General features: G+C 42.7%; 2 protein-coding genes across 2 annotated transcripts in view; one reads left to right on the top strand and one right to left on the bottom strand.

Moving 5' to 3' along the window:
• Positions 1–275: 275 nt before the first annotated feature.
• Positions 276–1,433, bottom strand: LOC128712935 (MKI67 FHA domain-interacting nucleolar phosphoprotein). Its single transcript, XM_053807800.1, has 2 exons — positions 1,338–1,433; positions 276–1,265 (listed from the first exon to the last, which is right to left on the bottom strand). The coding sequence occupies exons 1-2, from the start codon at positions 1,431–1,433 to the stop codon at positions 276–278; spliced, it is 1,086 nt and encodes a 361-aa protein (XP_053663775.1).
• A 2,810-nt stretch (positions 1,434–4,243) lies between these two features.
• Positions 4,244–19,346, top strand: part of LOC128714353 (CYFIP-related Rac1 interactor B) — a 28,815-nt gene continuing 13,712 nt past the window's right edge. Inside the window, exon 1 of the mRNA XM_053809227.1 lies at positions 4,244–4,426. Coding sequence (XP_053665202.1) covers positions 4,244–4,426 — 183 coding nt within the window. The remainder of the gene's footprint in view (positions 4,427–19,346) is intronic.

Here is a 19,346-nt window from a genome sequence, read left to right as displayed (position 1 = left end):
TAAACGGAATAACGATCGAGTTTCCAATTTCTTATTATGTGCTATGCTATCCCTTTTGTTATATTACCCACCAGAAGGGTGAACTCAGCCAATAACTTGCGCCTGTTTTTGCACCAAGCAAAGGGAAATGAAAGTTCACAATATACTACACGCAGCATACTGGTATGCGTTTTGAAAGGTTCTAGTAGGCTAGACGCAATAGCTTCTAACTTCATGGCCTTACTAGACCTCTTTCAAACCACATACCTCAATGTGCTGTTGAGCTTGTGTTTAGTTTACTTCTTCTTTTTAGCTAATTTAGCGGGCTTGGCGTCTTTAGCGGTTAGCTTTCCCTTTACTTTCAATGAAGGTACGTCACTCGCTTCACTTTGTTTCTTCTTGTCCAGTGCTAGCTTTGCTGTTTTAGGTTGCTTTTTTGCCGGTAAAGCTTTCTTGTTTTCCTTGTTGCTGGTAGTAATTGGTTTGGCAGATTTGCTTTTCGATAGCCCGAATTCTTTGCTTTTCTCTTGCGCTTTTTTTACTGCTTCTGTCTTGGAGGATTCCGTTTCTTCCTTTTCATTTACGGCGGATTCCGTTTCCGTAAAATCGGATGGTTCCAACATACTGAAAGCAGTTTCTTCATCCTCATCATCATCGTCGTCGTCGTTGTCGTCCATTACCTCCTGCTCAACGGGCTTTTCCGTTGCTTCGATTGCAGCTGCTCTTTTAGCCAGATTCTCCTTAACCTGCTGGTTTAGCTCGTTTGTTTTTTCCTGCATTTTGGACATTGAACTTTTCGTCTCCGGTAACTCGATGCCGGCTTCGTGCAGTTCCTTCTCGGCACGCTTCAAACGTTTCATCTGTTTCGAAACCCGATCGAGCTGTGTCTGCGGGCCGAGGTAGCTATTTGCATTCCTCACTCGGCTGTTAATCCAACTCCGGTAAGCGGCCGTTTGTTCGCCCTTCGAATCATACGCACGTCCAAAATTACGTGGCACTTTGGTCATTTTTTTGGGTAGTGCGTTCGCTTTCAGTACACGTCCGAACATCATGTAGTTGTTGATAGCGCTCGCTGCAATTTCGGCCACCTCGTGGAAGCGAAAGTGCACATAACCATACCCTTTGCTTTGCATTGTTTTCTTCGACCGTGCTACACACACTCGCACTATATCGCCAAACTGGCTGAAGAACTCACGCATCTCTTCCTCGTGGAAACCTCTCGGAAGGTGCTTGATGAAAATCAAACCGGAACCTTTTACCTTTGCCGGCCAGCGACGTTTCTTCGGCTGAGGGATAATACAAGATTCAATGTTAGCGAATGCTGTTGCTTTTGCCCAATTCCAACACCAGCGGCATACCTTTTGTTCACCGGCATCCTTCATGGGCATCTCTGCCTTGGGAAGTTGCCGCTTTTCAACCGTCTTCTTTTCAACATCGACCTTTTCTTTAGCCATTGCTGTAGATTCTTTAATTTTACCACTTTTTTTTATGCTCATTTTTGCCATTTATTTGCTATTGAAATTTATTTCCGTAACAAAAATTTTTCTTCGATTCCCAACGTTTGTTTTCCACGAGCGCGTGTTTCACATGGTTTGTTGACAGTTCCGCTTTACGAAAGGTTAGTCCAGCACAATGCATTTTGACAGTTCAGAATGGGGTAAACGAACAAGTACCTCGATGACGTTTGCACTCACAAAACGCTTCATAAACGGTTCATTTTGGTTCGATTTTACTCAACATTTTAACAATTATTGAAGCAATTTTAGTGATCGAGCTAAACTTCAGTAAATTTTCCTGTATTTCTTTATTTTATCACTCGATTTATGTTGTTGTATGTTATGTTGCTAGTGCTGTGTTTGCGATTGGTGGAAACTCTGCTACAGTGGCGAGCGTCATGGGGTTGCTGCGTGTGTCGTTCGCAGAAGAAAGACAGTCTTGATCGAATCGCCGTTTGTTGTTTGTCGTCATATTAACGCGAGAATCGACGGAACACGGTCTCAATTATCCAGTGATCATTAGCATAAAGGTAAACGAATGTTCTGCTATCGGTTGTTGCTGGTTTATCACATTACATTGTTCGTATTTCGTAAAAAAGTGCATATCAAAGCGACTTCAGCGAAACAAAAAGAAAACAAGCGCATACATACAGATGTGTATTCCACACTATCAAGGGCAATCCGAATGAATGGTAGCAGGAAAACGCGTACTCTTTGAAGCAAACAAAAAAATACCATTCCCGTGTCGTTATAGTGAGCAATAAATTAATTAAATCGCGCAAATTGAACACAGTGCTCCAGCAGCCAGTTGCCCGCCTCAAAAAGTTCTCGCTCGGCGTTATGTTTAGTGTGGTTTAATGATAGTACGTAGAGTTTTTTTTTGGTTCGTTATATTGCGATAAAAATAGTGTGCCATGAGCCGACAGCAACAACCGTGCATCCGACAATTCCATTCCTTCCGACTTTTGTTCATCCTTTTGCCGCTCTGTTTTGCGCGCCCCCGAGTTTGCACCATTAAATACAGCTGAAGCAGCGAACAAACAACACGGGACGGACGCAACATTACAACGCGTCGCATACATACACGCTCGCACGAACGCACACACACACACACACATGCATTGTGTTGATAAGAACAACCTTCCTTTTACGGGCGAGCTATTGCAATTGATGCTGTGGAACAAAATTCTCTCTCTCTCTCTCTCTCTCTCTCTCTCTCTCTCTCTCTCACTCACTCTCTTTTGCTCCTTCACGGAACTACTCTTCCAAGAGCTCATGAGGAAGAACGAGTGTGGGTGTGTGCGTACGTGTGTAGAAAATATTGTGCATTTTCGACCCATGCATGTGTTTGTGGAATAATGTGAAAAGTGTGAATTTTTGCAGCTCCGTACTTATAAGAATGAGATAAAGCGGTTGTGGAAACGAGATAGGAAGAGCAAAACATAAAAATTCATATCCTTTTCGGTTAACATTTTTGTTAATGAATAAAGAAAGTTAGCTGGTAGGGACAACAGATTCCGTGCGTATGTGTGCCGTGGATTATTAGTTACATTAGTTTCCGTAAAAGTTTTCCCAAATGTTTCACAGGGTCGCAAAACGAAGCATACAATCATAACACCGAAAAACAAACGGATATCATCCGACAAACCCCAAATCTTCTTCATTATTTCATTTAACGCCTCCTGCCGAGCCCAGCACGGTTAATTCTCTCTCACACACGTATGGGCGAAGGTCCCAAGGTGGTCATAAGCGGGATACAAAACCAACCGTAGGCAACAAAGGACCTGTTCTGGGAAGGATTCCGGATGGAAGGAGTGTTTTTTGTGTTGTTGCAAAAAAAAACAATCCTCCAGCTGCAGAACAGGAGAAAACACAACGGCCCCGACCATTGAGAGGGAAAAATCTCTGAAAGGTTGTAAATTCCTTCATGATTTCAGGATTGTTTCTTATGAAACCTTTTTTCTCTGTTTTGTTTCGACATTGTTTTGTGACTGTGTTTGATGAAACATTTTCGCGCGGGTTGCTTGGTTTTTGGCGTTCGAACGGTTCTGCCCAGGCCTGTCAGCAGGGGAGGTCAACGCGTAAACGCGTATATTTTTAAGGCATTAAACGCGTGCTCTGATTGTGCGTGAAGGTTTGTGTGCGTAGTTGTACTTGTGGATATATTTTTGGAGATTTTCTTTCGGGTTTGTGTAAATAAGTTTTCACTTCTTCTTGCCCACCCATCGTGGGAGAGCGTTACTTGTGGAGTTTTTATGCCTCCGAAGTATCAAAACCGTGTGGATACTTCACTCTAGTAGTCACAGGTGCAAGATGAAGCTGTTACCATGGTTTTAATTACCGCAGATAGAGAGCAATCTCGTATTTCAGACAGTGTTTTAATCAGTTTCTTATCTTTTGCGAAAGTAGCGAAGTGTGTGAGCGTGCAGAAAGAAGTGCTTACGCTAGTGTTATACCGTGTACGCGATGATAGTTATTTACTTTAAAAAATATTAAATAGTGGTGCGTCAAAAAAAAAACTACACGCAACGTTATTGTCATCCCATTCTGAGTGAATTGAAAAAGAAAAACAAATATCTAATCACACCGAAGTCAACAATAGACGACAAGGTGACGTTTCGCGGTTTTGCTTTCCAGTGTGTGCGTGTGTGAGTGCGGTGGCAGTTTCTAGACGAAACTAATATCCCACAGCAAAGAAAAAGGTGCAATAAATTGCTCGTTTCCGTAGTGTATTACACCGCGCCAGCAACACACATCCGAAGTGAGTCATGGGGAAGTTACTGAGCCTGCTGGCACGGGATGAATCAACCTGCTGCACACCGAAAACGTACGACGTGTTTCTAGACTTTGAGAATGCAGCCCCGACCGACCTAGAACGGGAGGTATACGAAGAGGTCGACCACGTCCTGCGCCAGTCCGAGATCGTCCTGGACGAGATCCAGTGCTATAAGGTAGGCACAACACGAAAATTTGTTGGCACGGAAGGAACAGAGTGCATGTGTGTGTGTGTGGGGTGTGAAACCCGGACCCGGGATGTTTATGTTTATTGTTTCGTGCGTCCCGTACCCGGGCGAAGGATATTGCGTGTGAAGGACAACGGAAATGGCTTTTTGTGTCTCTGCAATACCCCGCACAAGCAGCAACCAGTTGTGCAAGGCGGCGCTTTGCCATAAACGTCACGGGACTCTTAGCAGCGCCGGAGAGACAGAGAGCGAGAGAACCTACCCCAAAAAGTGCTCCAAAAATGATCACGATAAGAAGGGGTGCTTTTGTGTATTGGAAATCCGAGACTTTTTTGTTGACTTCTTATCACGCACGTTTTTGTGATAAAATGGGAAAAAAGTGACATTGGATGAACGAGAAAGATAAAAAAACACAGTAGCACAATGCTTACCCACACAATGATGGAAGGCTTTTTGCCCTTTTGCTATCTTGATTAGAGTGCGTGTGTGTGTGGGAGTATAAGTGTGGCTGAAGTTGTACTAGTTTTGTTTCTACTACGCATTTTACCCGCTCTCTTGGTACTTGATAGTGAAGGCACGAGATAAGGTTGATCTCATCACCACACACGCACGCACCCACAGCATATGGTGAACATATTGTATTGTCCGCTGTAACCTTCAAACGGGGTAACGCGCCTGCTGAGATGCAAACAACTATTGCAAATGTTGGTGTTAGGTTATGGACTATAGATGGAAACCCTTTTACTGCAATGCATAAAATCTGCACAAAGGGTCTTAGTAGCCCTACTTCTCGTGCAAGATTTTGGGGAAAATCAGCATTGATTTTTATATAGATTAGAACTGCAAACTTGAAAGCTTTCGATGGAATAGATGGATAGACTCGATTACAGCTTGCAGCAGTTTCATAAAGTGCGCATAATTACAGATTAACCTCTAAATAGTCCAGTTTAAGTTAAAATGAATCCAGAATTTCAGATTTATCCTGCCGTATTCCATGACAACTTTAAACGATTCGAGAAATGGCTTTAACTTTGCCTTCTGAACTTGTTTTGTGACGTCGTGCCGTGTAAAGTCGAACGCTGACATTCTGATATTCGTTTGGGGTGATCTACTACAAGGTTTCCTTGATCTGTACTCTGTTCAAGTTAAATTGGATTGTTCAACTGTGTGTTGAATGGGGAATTCTTCCCAAATTCTGGATCTTCTTCGAACTGATGATATTTGGAGGACGGAGAATCGGGAAGAAATTCAACATTTTCATTTTTTTTTCTATTCAATTCGTGAAGAACCCCGAAATGCCTCCGATTGAACTTTAAAACCGGTTAAGAGGATTCTTAGATGGAAAATTTGGACTATAGTTGGAAGGGTTTCTGGATTCTTTTCTCGTTTGTGTAGAATATATCCACTTTTGTAAGTATAAGCAAGCAGCTTTCGCAAGGGTGAAAAGCTTTCTCTCATATTTGGAATGCTTTTTGACATTAATTTCAATTCCATTAATTTTTATTAAATTCCAAACTATCTAAAATATGGGAAATATTGCATATCTGCTTCTAGACATGCCACTGCTAATAGGCATGCCACAAAGTCCATGTCCAAATACTGGAGCTCAAAAGGTTTCATACATTCCCAGCTTCGTTCGTCCGGACAGATGTTTTGAGTAGACAAGTACACTTAGATTGTAGAATGGCCGCTTGGCAGCCAGTAGCTTAGCGAGTATCTCAACATCAATGTCTTTAAAATGGGATTTGTTACGAGGGCCGCTGATCTACGAGCTCTATGAGCTATACGGCGAACTCACTGTCGGATTAGATTCGCCAAGCTCCGGTGGGCTGGTCATGTCATGAGAAAGACACCGGACGACCCAGCCCGTAAAGTCCTTTTAAGTCACCTACATGGACAGAAGAGGCGAAGTAACGGTTGTAGCGCCTGATAAGTAAGTAAGTAAGGGTCTCGTGTACTCAGTACTTAGTTATGCCCAATTTGACATTCTTACGTATCTAAGCCATCGAATCGAACATGTTTTATGGCTGGCATGCGTCACAACAGAACTAATGGGCTATATGGTTGGAATAAGTTTAGTGATCTTTGTCACGTTGTACTTCAACGATTGTAGTGAGGCTCTGTTTTTACATGCAACAGGACTGATCTGAACCCATATTCGGAACTGCCCGCTGTGTGCCCATTAAGATCAACCTGATATTGGGGTAGATCATCCCAAAAGTTAGAAAGCTTAAGCTTAAAGCCTGTATCTGCCAAATAATCCAGATATCGGGCTGTATCATTCTGTACAGATTCGTAAAGGACATAGCATTTTGACATTAAGAATGACACAAGGGATCATTTTTGTAAACTACAATTTGAGGAAAATCGATTTAAGTTTAGTAATTTAATTTTAATTTGAATGCAATGAAATAATATACAAGTCTGATTATTAAAATAATCTTTTTTAGTTGTTTTCGTTAAAAAAAATTTGTTTACTTTTTCGCACACGGGAAACATGGCCTAACCTGGCTCAGACCAGCTAGCAAAATTATCTTTGTTCTGACATTTGTCGAGTTTGGGTTTTGGGTACTTGGGTACTTTCATTGAGAAACCAATCTAATCCTTCTTTCCTAGGCTTAACTTGGCTTGCCATTTGTATGGCGAGCTGTAAGCGGATAAGCCTGGAAACGTCAAAACGCATACAAAAAACTGGCTTAGAGCGTGATCTACCCCATTGTAGGGCAAAGTATAGAATAATTCACATTTTCACTCCTCCTGTGCCTGTTAGTAGTTCTGTTTTCCATCAAGGGAAATATGATATAATACAATGTCACTGTACAGTGTGCTGATAAATATCCTCAATTATCTTTTTTTTTTGTGAAAAAAGAGTTATTGAAGTGCTCTTTCCAGAAATCGAGGCGCCAGTAGTTTTAAAACATTCCAATTTTGATGTCCTCCTTGCTGTCTACCATTCGTTAGCGTGTGTCGCTCGAGAGAACTAAAATATCTATTCGTAACATCCACCTCGTGCTACACGACGCATATTTAAATAAGCCGTTTGCAAATGATTTTGCTTTTTCCTTTATCGAAATATAACCCATCTACCGTTAGAGCAGAAGGGAGAAAGATGCCCCTGATGCTTGCGTCTGTTACCGTTATCAAACAAACACATTCACACACACACACACACACACACACATCCATCGTTGATGGTTTTGCTTCACTGAATTCAGGTGCTTTCGGGATGAATTAATTGGCGACGGAAAAAAACAGGTCTCAAGCACCGCTTCCTCGCGCATCTTCCCGCATCTTGTTGGGCGGGGGGTGTAACGGAACGCTCCGATGGGCAATGATCGTCTCTTTGCCACCTTACGGATGAGAGGAAATTTGGGCCTGTGGGTTAACTAGATTCCGAGCTCCGGTAGCCAGCGCAAGTGTTTTGTGTAGATGAGCGTTAATACACCTCCGATGCTTCGATCCACTTAGTGTGTGTGTGTGTGTGGCCATTATCAAATGCTACGCAAGGAATTTCAGTTCCTCCCTGTGCAAGTTTACATATATGCATAGCCAAGGCCCCACCCCCATGTAGGGGGAGGGTGAAAGCAAATCATCAAAGCATATTTATCATTCTTCGATCGTACATTTCTCTCAATCAATCCCGGAATTAGCTTTGCACGTGCACACTGCGCCCCCGGTTGTTGGGGTGTGCGTGGCGCTGGGGCAAGTTTTGGGGTGTAACTGTTTTCCTTTCCGTGCGATTATACCGATATGCGTACGCGAAAGATGAGTTAATGGAGTTGTTTGTGCTGCCGATGCCGTTCGGCGAATGATTTGCTTAGCTGTTCGATGAATCAATTTTTGAAATTGGTTGTTATTTTTTCGATTTTTTTTCTTCCCTCTTCATCTTCTTTATCAATGCGGTCGGATGTCGGGCGTTTGGTTGGCTCCATTTATGCTTTATGCCGAAAGTTAATGGAACTCGCATTTTTATTTTTCGTGCCATGAAATAAGAAACTCGGGAACAACGGGTGGAGTGGGTCGGGTAGTTTGGTGCTTTGATATACAAACGTTAGCTTCAACGATACGTGAGTATCGAGGTGATTCATTAACTTCAAAATGCGTGGCAAATCGGTTCGAAAATGTGTTTGCCTTTTTAACGGTTGGCCAGAGTGAAATTTAAATATTCATTTTTAAAGAAAAACACTACACACGAAACGTGTCCAAGAAACCGGGAGCAATTTATTTAGGAACTTTTACTGGAACGATCGAAGTGGTTACTAATTTGCCAGAACTGTGTTTCGCGTTACATCGGAGCAGGTACACCGAAACATTAATTAGCGCATAAGCAAAACAATCCATTTTATGGCCTCGCCCCATTGTAAACCTCGCCACCATGTCCATTTCATTTCCCATTTTCCGTCCGATCGGCCGTCCGATTTGCGTTACCGTTGTCCATTGCGTCATGCGAATAATGTCTTGGATTATGCTCTCGTGGCTATGCTTTTCACGGCGCACGGTTTTTGATGTAATTAACTAAGCATTAACCAAACAATGGCTGCCAGGAAAACAAAAACGCAAAAAAAAAGAAACAAAAAGGTGGTTTCACTTTCTCCTAAAATAAAAAGCGAAAATTACACGCAAGACACTTGGCGCCGACAAAAAGAAACTGGCGGTGGCGATGGGTGGGTTAAGAAACAGTTTCCTTCCCATCGAGTGACGGACCCGCCAGAAAATTGAGAAACAAACGGCGGCACTACATCAGATGAAGGAGCGCCAAAATAGAATAATAAACGTCGTGTGTAGTGAAAAAGAAGGCAAAATATAACTGGCGTAAGATGCGTTTCGATAGACGGGGCCACACGCAACGAAAAAAAAACACACACACACACTTTGGCCACTATATGCTCCCCCAAGCGCATAGTCGAGCACGTTTGAAACGGAACTTCACTCGCGAGTGTGATTATTTGTTCCGTCAAAACACAAAACCCCGGCGTCTCTTATTTTACGAGGGAAAGATACATCTCTCCACCAGAGGGTGGAGTTTAGTGGGTGGTGGGGGGTTGACTATTTCCCATGTTTATCTGGGTCTGGTTGTGTTTGTTTGGTTTGTGTTTCTCCTTCCGCATTTCCTCATAGGTATTATTTTTTTAATAATTAATATTATAGCATCTTTTTAGTCAGGCTTTATAAAGCTTACAAAAAGAAGCAATCAACAGTGGGCGATCTATATGCTGTCTTAAGTTAGAAAGCTAAAAATTTTAGCCAGTTAACTGTCGAAAAATATTTATCAACTTTTGAGTTGATGTAACTGAAGAATCATTCTGAATTTTTGAAGAAGTTCCATACTACTTTAATATAAATTTCTTTGCTGCGGCCCGGTGGTGTATTGATAGCAACGCTCCTGTCTTCACGCAGGACGCAGGACTGACGCATCCTGCTACGGGTAAATAGAGCCTAAGAACGCCAGAAATGGCAGGACTACACGTCTTGAGGGTATTTTGCCGATAAAGAAGATCATGTAAATTTCGGATATATAATTCTTTAATAAAATCCATTCACTAAAAGTTTGTTTAAAATATATCTTAAAAAAATAAACGACAACTTTGTCAAACAACTTTAAATAAATGCTTTGACATTTTTCGATCTGCTAATGGTAATTTGAAATTGGAGGGAATTGATCGAAGTTTAAATGCTCACTAATAGCTTAATACGCTTAATGATTTTTTTACGAAGAGTCATTCATATGAATCTTTAACGAGGAGTCATTCAAATCAGGAGTCGGCCCTAAAGATTCATGAATCCAGAACGATTAATGAATCCTCGAGATTAATGAATCCTCAAAGATTTAAAAATCCTCAGAGATTTATCATGAATATCATGAAGCTCCCCGGAAACATTATTTAGGACGTTTATATGTCTTGCATGGTGTTGTGCTATCATATGCCACAATTGTGTTATCAACTGCGCTGCGATCATATTACAATTGATGGGCTTTTCGAACCATCCGAGCACCGGTAGAGCCGTCTTGTGCAGCATTTGTATGAAAATTCTACTGTTACAGCCTTACCTGCTGTTGTGCTATTATGTGCCACAATTGTGCTATCTTCTGCAGCGAATCCCCATAATCTAGGTGCTCTTCGCGTGTTATTTTATAGGGTGTGGAATTGTCTGCTACGTTTCTTTATACATACGTACGCGTTGTGCTACCATTTCTAAAACTTTTGTAATGAGATTTTAAGTACGATTTAGCTTACTCTACCGAAACAAATCATTCGAGAATCGTACGGTGAGTTTTTTTTTCCACTTTTTAGCACCATTATCATTTTCCTGGAAATCATCCGTTCGGTTGAAGTTTTCAACAAACTCATCAGTTCTACGGAAGGGGGCGGTTATTTCACAATATTTTACGCTGAATACTAAACACTGTACACATCTACGTGCGGAGATGAGTCCCGACATACCAATGCTAAACGGGTGTGTCTCCCTCTACTCATGGATGGTAAACATTTGTTTTTTTTTCGGTATTCTTTAATACCTCATAAGCTCACCTTACACCCGCGCTAGCACAGACACAGTTTACAACACTTTTATTTTTCTTGTAGCATCGAATTTCTACCGATCGATTGGCAACTCGGTAACTCTTTACCCTGTTCTGCGTTGTGTGCCACACCACCATCGCCCTACGCACTGATGTGATCGTTTTCTTCCGAAAAAGCCGGTGGAAAACTTTACCCCCCGATCACTTCACAATCGGTGTGCCGCCCAAGGAGTTGCCGGGAGCAAAAGGGCAAAAGGGAAAGGTTTCCCATTAAATGTGACCCCGTTTTCCATCGATCGGGGTGGGCAATGGGGAAATGTATTGGGTATTTGGTTCTATTTTCAAACACCGCCGCCACGATGAGTAAAGCAGGTTTAAGAATCTCTCCTGAGTGGGTGCTGATCGATTGTGTCATGTACCGGAAGGAGATTGTGATCTGTGGAAGTGGCAGCAGTCCTTTGAGATGGAGAAGAATATTTCCGTTTATCAACTTGCTCAAAACTTTGCAAATTTTCCATTACTCTCATTCGATTTCGGGCAGCATTTTTATTTTTCCTTTCGGCTTAATCGCGATCAAAAACCTCCAAAGGTAAAACCTTCCCCTAATAACGACAGCGATGCGATGAATTGCGCTGCAAATGCTTGTGTCCCATCGGGCGGGCACCACAGTAGCAAGATAAGATAAGACGGTGAGGGAAGAACAAAAAAACGCAGCCGCTGTATCTTACCCCCTCCCTTACCCCGGCTGCCGTCAACGTGTGCTGCACGCCCGGGCCGTGATTATAAATGTTGTACGTGCCGCATGCCGTAGCTTTAACGTTGATAATTGTTTTAGATGGATCAGTTTCAGCTGCAATTAATTCCGTTGTTGTTGTTTTCAATGTTTTCAATTCGCAATGTTTTCGCGTTCGCGTAAGATTATTCAGCAAATTGCAATTAGCTGGATGATGATTGTCTGGACGTTATGGTTGTTGCTTGTTTCTTCAAATTTTACGCATGAGTTCATCAGATCGCGCTCTCTGTTCCAGTAAAAAGCAATAGGTTAAAACCCACCGGGACAAGCTTGAGGTCCGAGCTTCCACGAATCGTGCCCCATAGAATAAGGATCGTTTCGGGAAATGCACGACTAAAAACGATGGCAGGAAGTGTACTGTTTGCGAGGCTTTCCAAGAATTGCCATAAAAAAATCCAACGTCCCAACGACCAATTCGATGATCATAACGTTCGAGCTAATCGCGAAAAGTGTTGGTGGGTTTTTCTCTTCTCTCTCTCTCTCTCTCTCTCTTTCTCTCTTTCTCTCTCTTCCCCCAGGGAGTTCCACATTTGATTTAGGCGTACACAAATCCCCCACCCAAACGGAGCTTTTGTGGACAGTATTTGATTTCGTCATCGACGCTGAAATAAAGGCGTTTTATACGCCGGGAGATAACGTCACGTTGACTATTTATGATAACGATAGGGGGGCAATGCTGCTTTTAGCAAACTGTGCTCGTGCTGCGATTGCCGTGGGTTAGTTTGTTTTTTTTTTTGCAAACCACATTTCAACATTCTTTTTTTTTTCGGTGGGTTTTTTTACCAATGTTGTATGTAATGCTTACCCTTGCTGGTAGGGGTTTTCTTTGCTTTTTGGGAAAGTTTGTGTAGCGTTTAAGGAAACAAAGTGAAATTAGAAACACTTTCCTTATGGTTGCCGATGTTAACGCTAAAATATGTCGTTGATTTGCTGTGGTGAATATTAAACGTCATCCCATCGAACGCAGTTTATTTTCGATTGAAACTCAATTGGTCATCGGCAAGGTGAGCACACACGACAGCTGATGGGTGGCACGAACTCCCGTACGTTCCCTTTGCCATGTCCGACCGGTTTGTTGCCATATTCGACCTAGAACGCCGTCACCGCGCCGCGGGTTTCATGTTGATGCACGATTTGTGCGTGGTGCGTCATCATCTCATGCGCGTCGTTCATCCGGATTCCGAGGGCAGTACGGTAACAATTTAATTTCCAACAATCTCCAGACGCCCGTTTTTTTTGTGCCGGCGGATGCAGGAAGGTAAAGGGAAGTAAACCCCCCTCGGCCACATCCTTCACGAAAGGGTGCAACAATAACTCCAAAATTGGGAGCATTCAAATGGTGAGGGGGGCGGCTGGAGGATCCTCTCAAAACCACCGGACCGCTACTTCCGTTCCTTCGTCTTTTTAGCTTTCCGTTTATGAGGCAGCGCCATGCGAATAAAGGGAGGTGTGAATCGGTCGGGTGCCATCGAATCGACCAACCTCAACACCTACTTCCCACTCTCACGCAGACAGATCTCCGAGCGGTCCGGCGGTACATCCGCTGGAATGTGTACCAAACGCATATGTTTGTGTGTGTGTGTGTGTGTGACTCCCGTGTCTGCCCTGCTGGGACGATGACAACACGCCAAACACCGTAGGACGGAAACGATGTGTCCAACAATTGGGCCCTCGCACTATTTTAAGTCCATCGCAAAGGAATCACCAGGCGCGGGGAGGGAGGCGGCGCACCAGTGGAGGTGTTTGTATCAAATTGAATTAAAGCAACAGCACAACAACACGAAAAAGAACGATCAACTGGACGACGAATAATGTCGCAGTTTTGGAACCGGAGTAGTCTGCCGTGCCATCCCCACGCTGGACGATGATTCATCGAGTGTGTTGTGTTGCATGCACACACGCGCGGTCTTACGTTGGCGGAGAGGTGAACGATGTCCGAATGTCTGTCGATTGGAATATATGTCTCATAGTAATGACGTTTGTTGCGGAATTTGTTGCGGAAGATCGATTTGTTTAAAATGTGTTCGATGTAAAGTTGTGAAAAACATTGACCAAACGACGCCGCATTTGTTTGTTTTGTTTATAACGAATGGTTCTGTCGGTCTAGTATAGACTATGGGTGGAACTACAGAAGCGATGCCAAACTGCTTTTGGGTGTGGGGTCGCTTTGCATCTAGAAAGTTTTATGGTAAGCCGAATAAAAAGACCAAGCGAGTCTCATGTTTGACAGCACGGTATTACATAGGCCCCGATCATGGCTTCGTGGCTCGGCCCTCGGTTTACAACACTGAAGATCGTGAATCGAATCACAGCTGGACCACTCTATCGGTTGTTTGCAAAAACCAGTCTAGGAATCCTTCATATCCTTCGGACCTTTATCTGAGTAATTTGTAGTAGATTTACCTGAAAATGTCATAACGAATTAAACTATTTTGATGCCTTTTCGGTGCTTCAGTGCTTTACCCAAGGAGCAACGATTACCCCGTAACTACCAGTTTCAGTACTTTTCACACCGGCTGACTCCACATAATGAGTGGCTCTTGGTAAGGTATTATACGGTGGAGTGCTGAATTATCCGTGCCCATCGGGACTCGACGCAGGACATACGAAGTTGTTAAAGGCAGCGTCGAAGAGAAATGCGCGTGTGGATTATTCTAATATTTACCTAGGATATTGATTTGAAATAGTAAAATTAAACCAACTAGCCTCGATCAAGCCCTATATGAGACCATTTTTTTCCTGCGAACTTACGCAATTTACGCTCCCTTTGGGAATCCTCGGGAATCCTCAACTCGATCGAATTTCACCGCTCACTATAGTGCGCCCTCTACGGTCAAACGATCGAAGCTAGCAGTCGCATTCAAATCGACCGTTGAATAATATTCAACATTACCTAACTTTGTCAAACAGCGTGAAAACAGGGTGAAACAGGGTAAAAAGAAATTTAAACTTCAAATTTTAAGTTTGCTTTGCCTTACCAATTTGCAACTTTATAACATTCTATCCCAGCTAAGGAAAAAGCACGATCAGTTTCAAGAAAAAGTACGATCAGTGTGATTGTGTAAAATATGTCATCTTTAAAGCGAATGTTAAAAATAGTTTCGTAAAAGTTTTTTTTTTTTAAATTAAGACAAAAAGCTTATTTTGTATCTTCCGACATGGAAGTCTAAGCACAAGAGAACTCGTGCAGTGGTATCTAATTGACATCCATTCCACCGTTCTTTCCCTTCACCGCACTGAGTTCATAAATTGCATGCGAAATGAGTTCACTTGTTCACATCTTCGTCCAGATATTCTGTGTAATGGATGGACCCCGGTGTGCCACGAAAAAGCACATCTTCGTACATTTAGCACGCTTAAGCCGGGGGGCCGTCGTCGGGTTCCAGCTCGGTTCTGCTAAAACCTAAATACTTTGCGCTCATTGTCATGCATCGTACGTCGTACGCAGTAAACGCCGCTCGTCTTCCAAGACACACGGTTGCCGGTCAGTTACGACTTTCCTTTGTCTTTGCGGCGCTGTTTCCTGCCAGATGAAAACCATTTCCCCTTTCTTCGCAAGCTGCAGCGTGTGCTGTTGTTCTTGGTTCGCTTGCGGGGAACGTTTTCTCAAGCGAACCACCAAGTCAAGTTAACAAAGGACCCAAGGACAAAGGCCACACGGTGAAATGGTTTCGGCCGACTTGACCGGTCTGCTATGCAAAATTATGCTACACAACACAACTTCAAACATTCTTTCGGCACCGTGTGGTGTGCTGTGTTCTTTCTGCAATCTGCACACGTGCTTAGAAGAGGGCACGGGCAAAACACAAACAAACACAACCACACCAAGGCTCTTGAAACAACGTTATTTAGCTTTTTTTTTAGAAAGTGTTCTACCGTTCATACGCGCGGGGGCACTGCAGCGAACGAAATGTGTACGTGCAATCACGTTTGGGCAATGATTTTGATGCCCCCAGTCGGAGGAGATGGCTGGCCTGTGGTTGGTGTTTATTGGCGACTTTGGATTCCCCACTGTCAGCAGGTGTAGGAAGAAATTTGGCCACATTATCATCCTCCCGAAGCGCGTGTCCAAATGGATGGTGTCCTTGGGAATGCTTTGATGAAGGGAAAGATGATTTATTTGGGATTGGTTTTCGTTAATAATAATATCATGGCCAAAATCATACTGTAAGCCATTTTTTTTGTCTGCATTTTGACGTTTCCCCATACAAATGGCAAGCCAAGTGAAGCGTAGGAAAAACGGATTAAATTGACTTCCTAATTAAAGCTTCGGTCAGCTGCTCGACAAATGTCAAAACAAACCATTGTGCTGGCTGTTTTGGGCCATGTTTCCCGTGTGCTTAATGTATAAATAAACATTTTTAATTAAATGAACAAAAAAAAGATTATTTTACAAATTAGATTTATGTATTGTTTCGAATGAATTGAATTTAGAGCCTATTTCCTAAATTTTACTAAATTTTTCTCAAATTAAGGTTCCGCAAGATTGATCCCTTATGTCATTCTTTATGTCAAAATCAAGGTCTATTGAGTAATGAGGTCTCGTGATAGCCAATGTTTACGTTAACATCTTGGTTTTAATTTTGACAGTTAGATATCCTGGGCTATGTATTGGTAGAGGGAAACTGTACTAGTAGTCCCCAAAATTTACGGCACTAGATATACGAGGCGATTTACTCATAGGTGGGTTCTAAAAATCAACATCTGAGTTAGTTTATGGCACAGAATGTGTGCAAATAGGAAGCCAATCTTTGTTAATGCTTTCGAATTTTATTAAGCAACATTTATATGATTTTTCGGTTAAACTTTCTTTGTAAAATTCACTTAAAATGTTCAATTCATGAGAGCCAAACTGAAATCGACGCTACATTTTTTAAGCAAAAATAATGTGGAATTGTTTTGTTTTGTCCAATTAAACATTCGCAAAAATTCATCAAACGCGATTCTGCACTGATCTCCAATATCCGTAGTCGGCCTGAAGCTTTCCAACTTATGGTATGATCTACCCCAATGTCAGGTCATATTAAACGTTTTCTTCGTCTATAAATTAGATGTAACATAGCATTAGTCCATGCCCATATGTATACCATGCCATGTTTTTTTTTCCAGACAAGTCGCTTGCGAATAGTGCTTCCGGTTTATGATTGCTATTATTGTGACGCCATTGTTGCGGCCATCGCACTTCCGGATTACGTTTGCGGCACGTTGTTGTCGTTCGAAAGGGCTTCAGTTACACCTTCTCCCTCCCCGAAAAGGGGGAAAGCTCTGGCCGATGTCACGCGAACGTGATGAAATAAATTCGACCGAACCCCCCAATTTCCTGGGACGCAACACAGCATTGCATTCTAGCACGGTATTACGCACCCGTGTGTGCGTGTCATTCCCTTCCCTCCCCGCCCAGAAATAAGTGCATCAGCAACAGCAACTGTTACGACCAACGAAGACGACAGCAGTACGATCTCGTGTTAAATGCATCGAAAACCACCCGTGTGTGTGTGTGTGCCGTTGTCAGCTGCAAGCTACACTGTGTTATGCTGTAGCATTTAAGTCGAGATCATGGTACAGCATGGTTTACCAGCTCTCCGGCACTGGGTAAACCATCCACCAACGGGTTGGTCTTTCTTGAAAATGGTCCCTTCGCTCTGGGTAACTGACCCACTTAAAATCGATCGGAAAATTGTGTGCAACCGTGCACCGCCAGCGCTACTCCCAGCCAGTGTGCTGACACTTTGCCATCCCAAAATGTTGCTGATGGTGCTGGGTGGGTCGGGAGGCCAATTTTCCCAGTTTTCATGAGTCTTGAACCTCGTACCGTGCTGGATGGAAAGCGCAAAACAAAGCACTGTTTAATATCCTGTGGAGCGAAAATCGATCTGTGTAAGCAACGGCCGGTGGTGTGTTCTATTGTAACGGGTGAAAAAGTAATTTCCACCGGGTTGTTTTTTTTTTTTTTGTTGCAGTAACTTTTGCCTCGGGTGATTCCATTTTGTGTATGAGCGAAGCGTTCGCTCTGGTTACACAAAACTTTAGGCTAGAGGAAACAGGAAAACCCACGCAAAAGCGAAACATTACAAGCTGGACTAGTGAAAGCAACGAAAGGCAAGCGAAATAAAACACCTTCTTCACCGCGGAGCTAGTGGGTTCTTGCCTGAAAAAAAACAAAAAGACAAAAAGGAGTGAAAAAGTCAAAAGCACAAATTAAGACCCGCCGCTGTTTGGTTGGTACACACGCGTGACTAACAGGTTAACATGTTGTGTATTCTTCAACCAAGTTCGCACATTGGTTGCAGCCGTATATAAATATCGATTTGCGAACGAATCCGGTGAATTAAACAGCACGTTTTGTTTCATTCTCGGCCGTTTTCCTGTACAAGGCACCACTGTCTGCCTTTAACGTCGTTTTTAGCATCATGCTGTTAAGTTTTGCCAGTTAAACACGTTTCCCCACAAAAGATCGAACAATGGTTAGTGTCTAATTAATATGTGTTCCACACCGAAACGTGGGGTTAAAAAGTTGCAAAAATTGTGCTCGTCGTAATGATTCGATGCTTTAAAATACCTTTTTTTCTCGATACACTCTGCGCGACCGCTCGCGGGAAGTTTTGCTGTAATACATTTTAAGCACATTTATTTCCAACACTCCAAAAACGAGGTGGCGAGGAGAGATGGTACAAACAGTAACGCCGAAACTACTAGCCCCCCGGATGTTGCGGTAAAAATTACTTCTTAAAATAAACCCCCCCCGTTCAAGAAGGAACTGATGCTGTTGGGCCCGTGTGTTTGTGTGTTTGCGAATGACGACGCATCTTTCGATCTTTCTCTGGTGTGTTTTTTTATCTTTCTTTCGGTTAATAAATAAAGACAAGCTGTGCTGGGGGAGGTTCGCGGCCACGAGCTAGTGACTCACCGCAAAGACGTACTGCGAACTTCGGAATTCCTTTCGCCCGCGAGAGTGCACGAGCAAACGAACGATTGTGCGATTAGTTTTGTTTTAAATGTCGAATGATTAAGCGCGAAAAGCAACCCTTACTCTGTTACACGTAGGCTCGGAGCACAGGTGAGGGTAAGGGAGGCGCACATGGTTCCATCAGCCGTTTTTTTATAAAATACCAGAAGAAGATATACAATTTCATTTTCGCAATTTTTTTTATGATGGGTGGAGCAAGAAAGAGTAATTTTCATAAAAAATTGGATCACGGAAAATGTTTACTGATCCAATAAACCATAAAAGATGCTTTACATGGTGTCATGAAACGGTAATTTAATACGTGCAAGAACACATGTACCTACCAGATAATTGGGATTACCAACTTAAAACCTTCTACATACAGTGCGAAACGTAACTTTACCAACTTGGTTTTGTGTTGGGGATGGAACAGGAAATTCTGCTGACCAGAAGTCTAAAACAGGGGTCGGCAACGTGAAGTCCAGAATGCATGTTATGATGGCAGTTGTGTTAAAGGCTTGTTTCACGCACAAATTGAATCACATCAATGTCCATAATGGACATGAGATAAATCACTCTTTTCAGTTATTTGAATCAAAATCAACGGGTGGGTTTAAGGATTTGACACTTGTGCTTTAGAAATTCATTA

Source organism: Anopheles marshallii, chromosome 3 (genome assembly GCF_943734725.1).
Source record: "Anopheles marshallii chromosome 3, idAnoMarsDA_429_01, whole genome shotgun sequence".
Lineage (NCBI taxonomy): Eukaryota > Metazoa > Arthropoda > Insecta > Diptera > Culicidae > Anopheles > Anopheles marshallii.
This window is presented reverse-complemented; position numbering and strand designations above follow the sequence as displayed.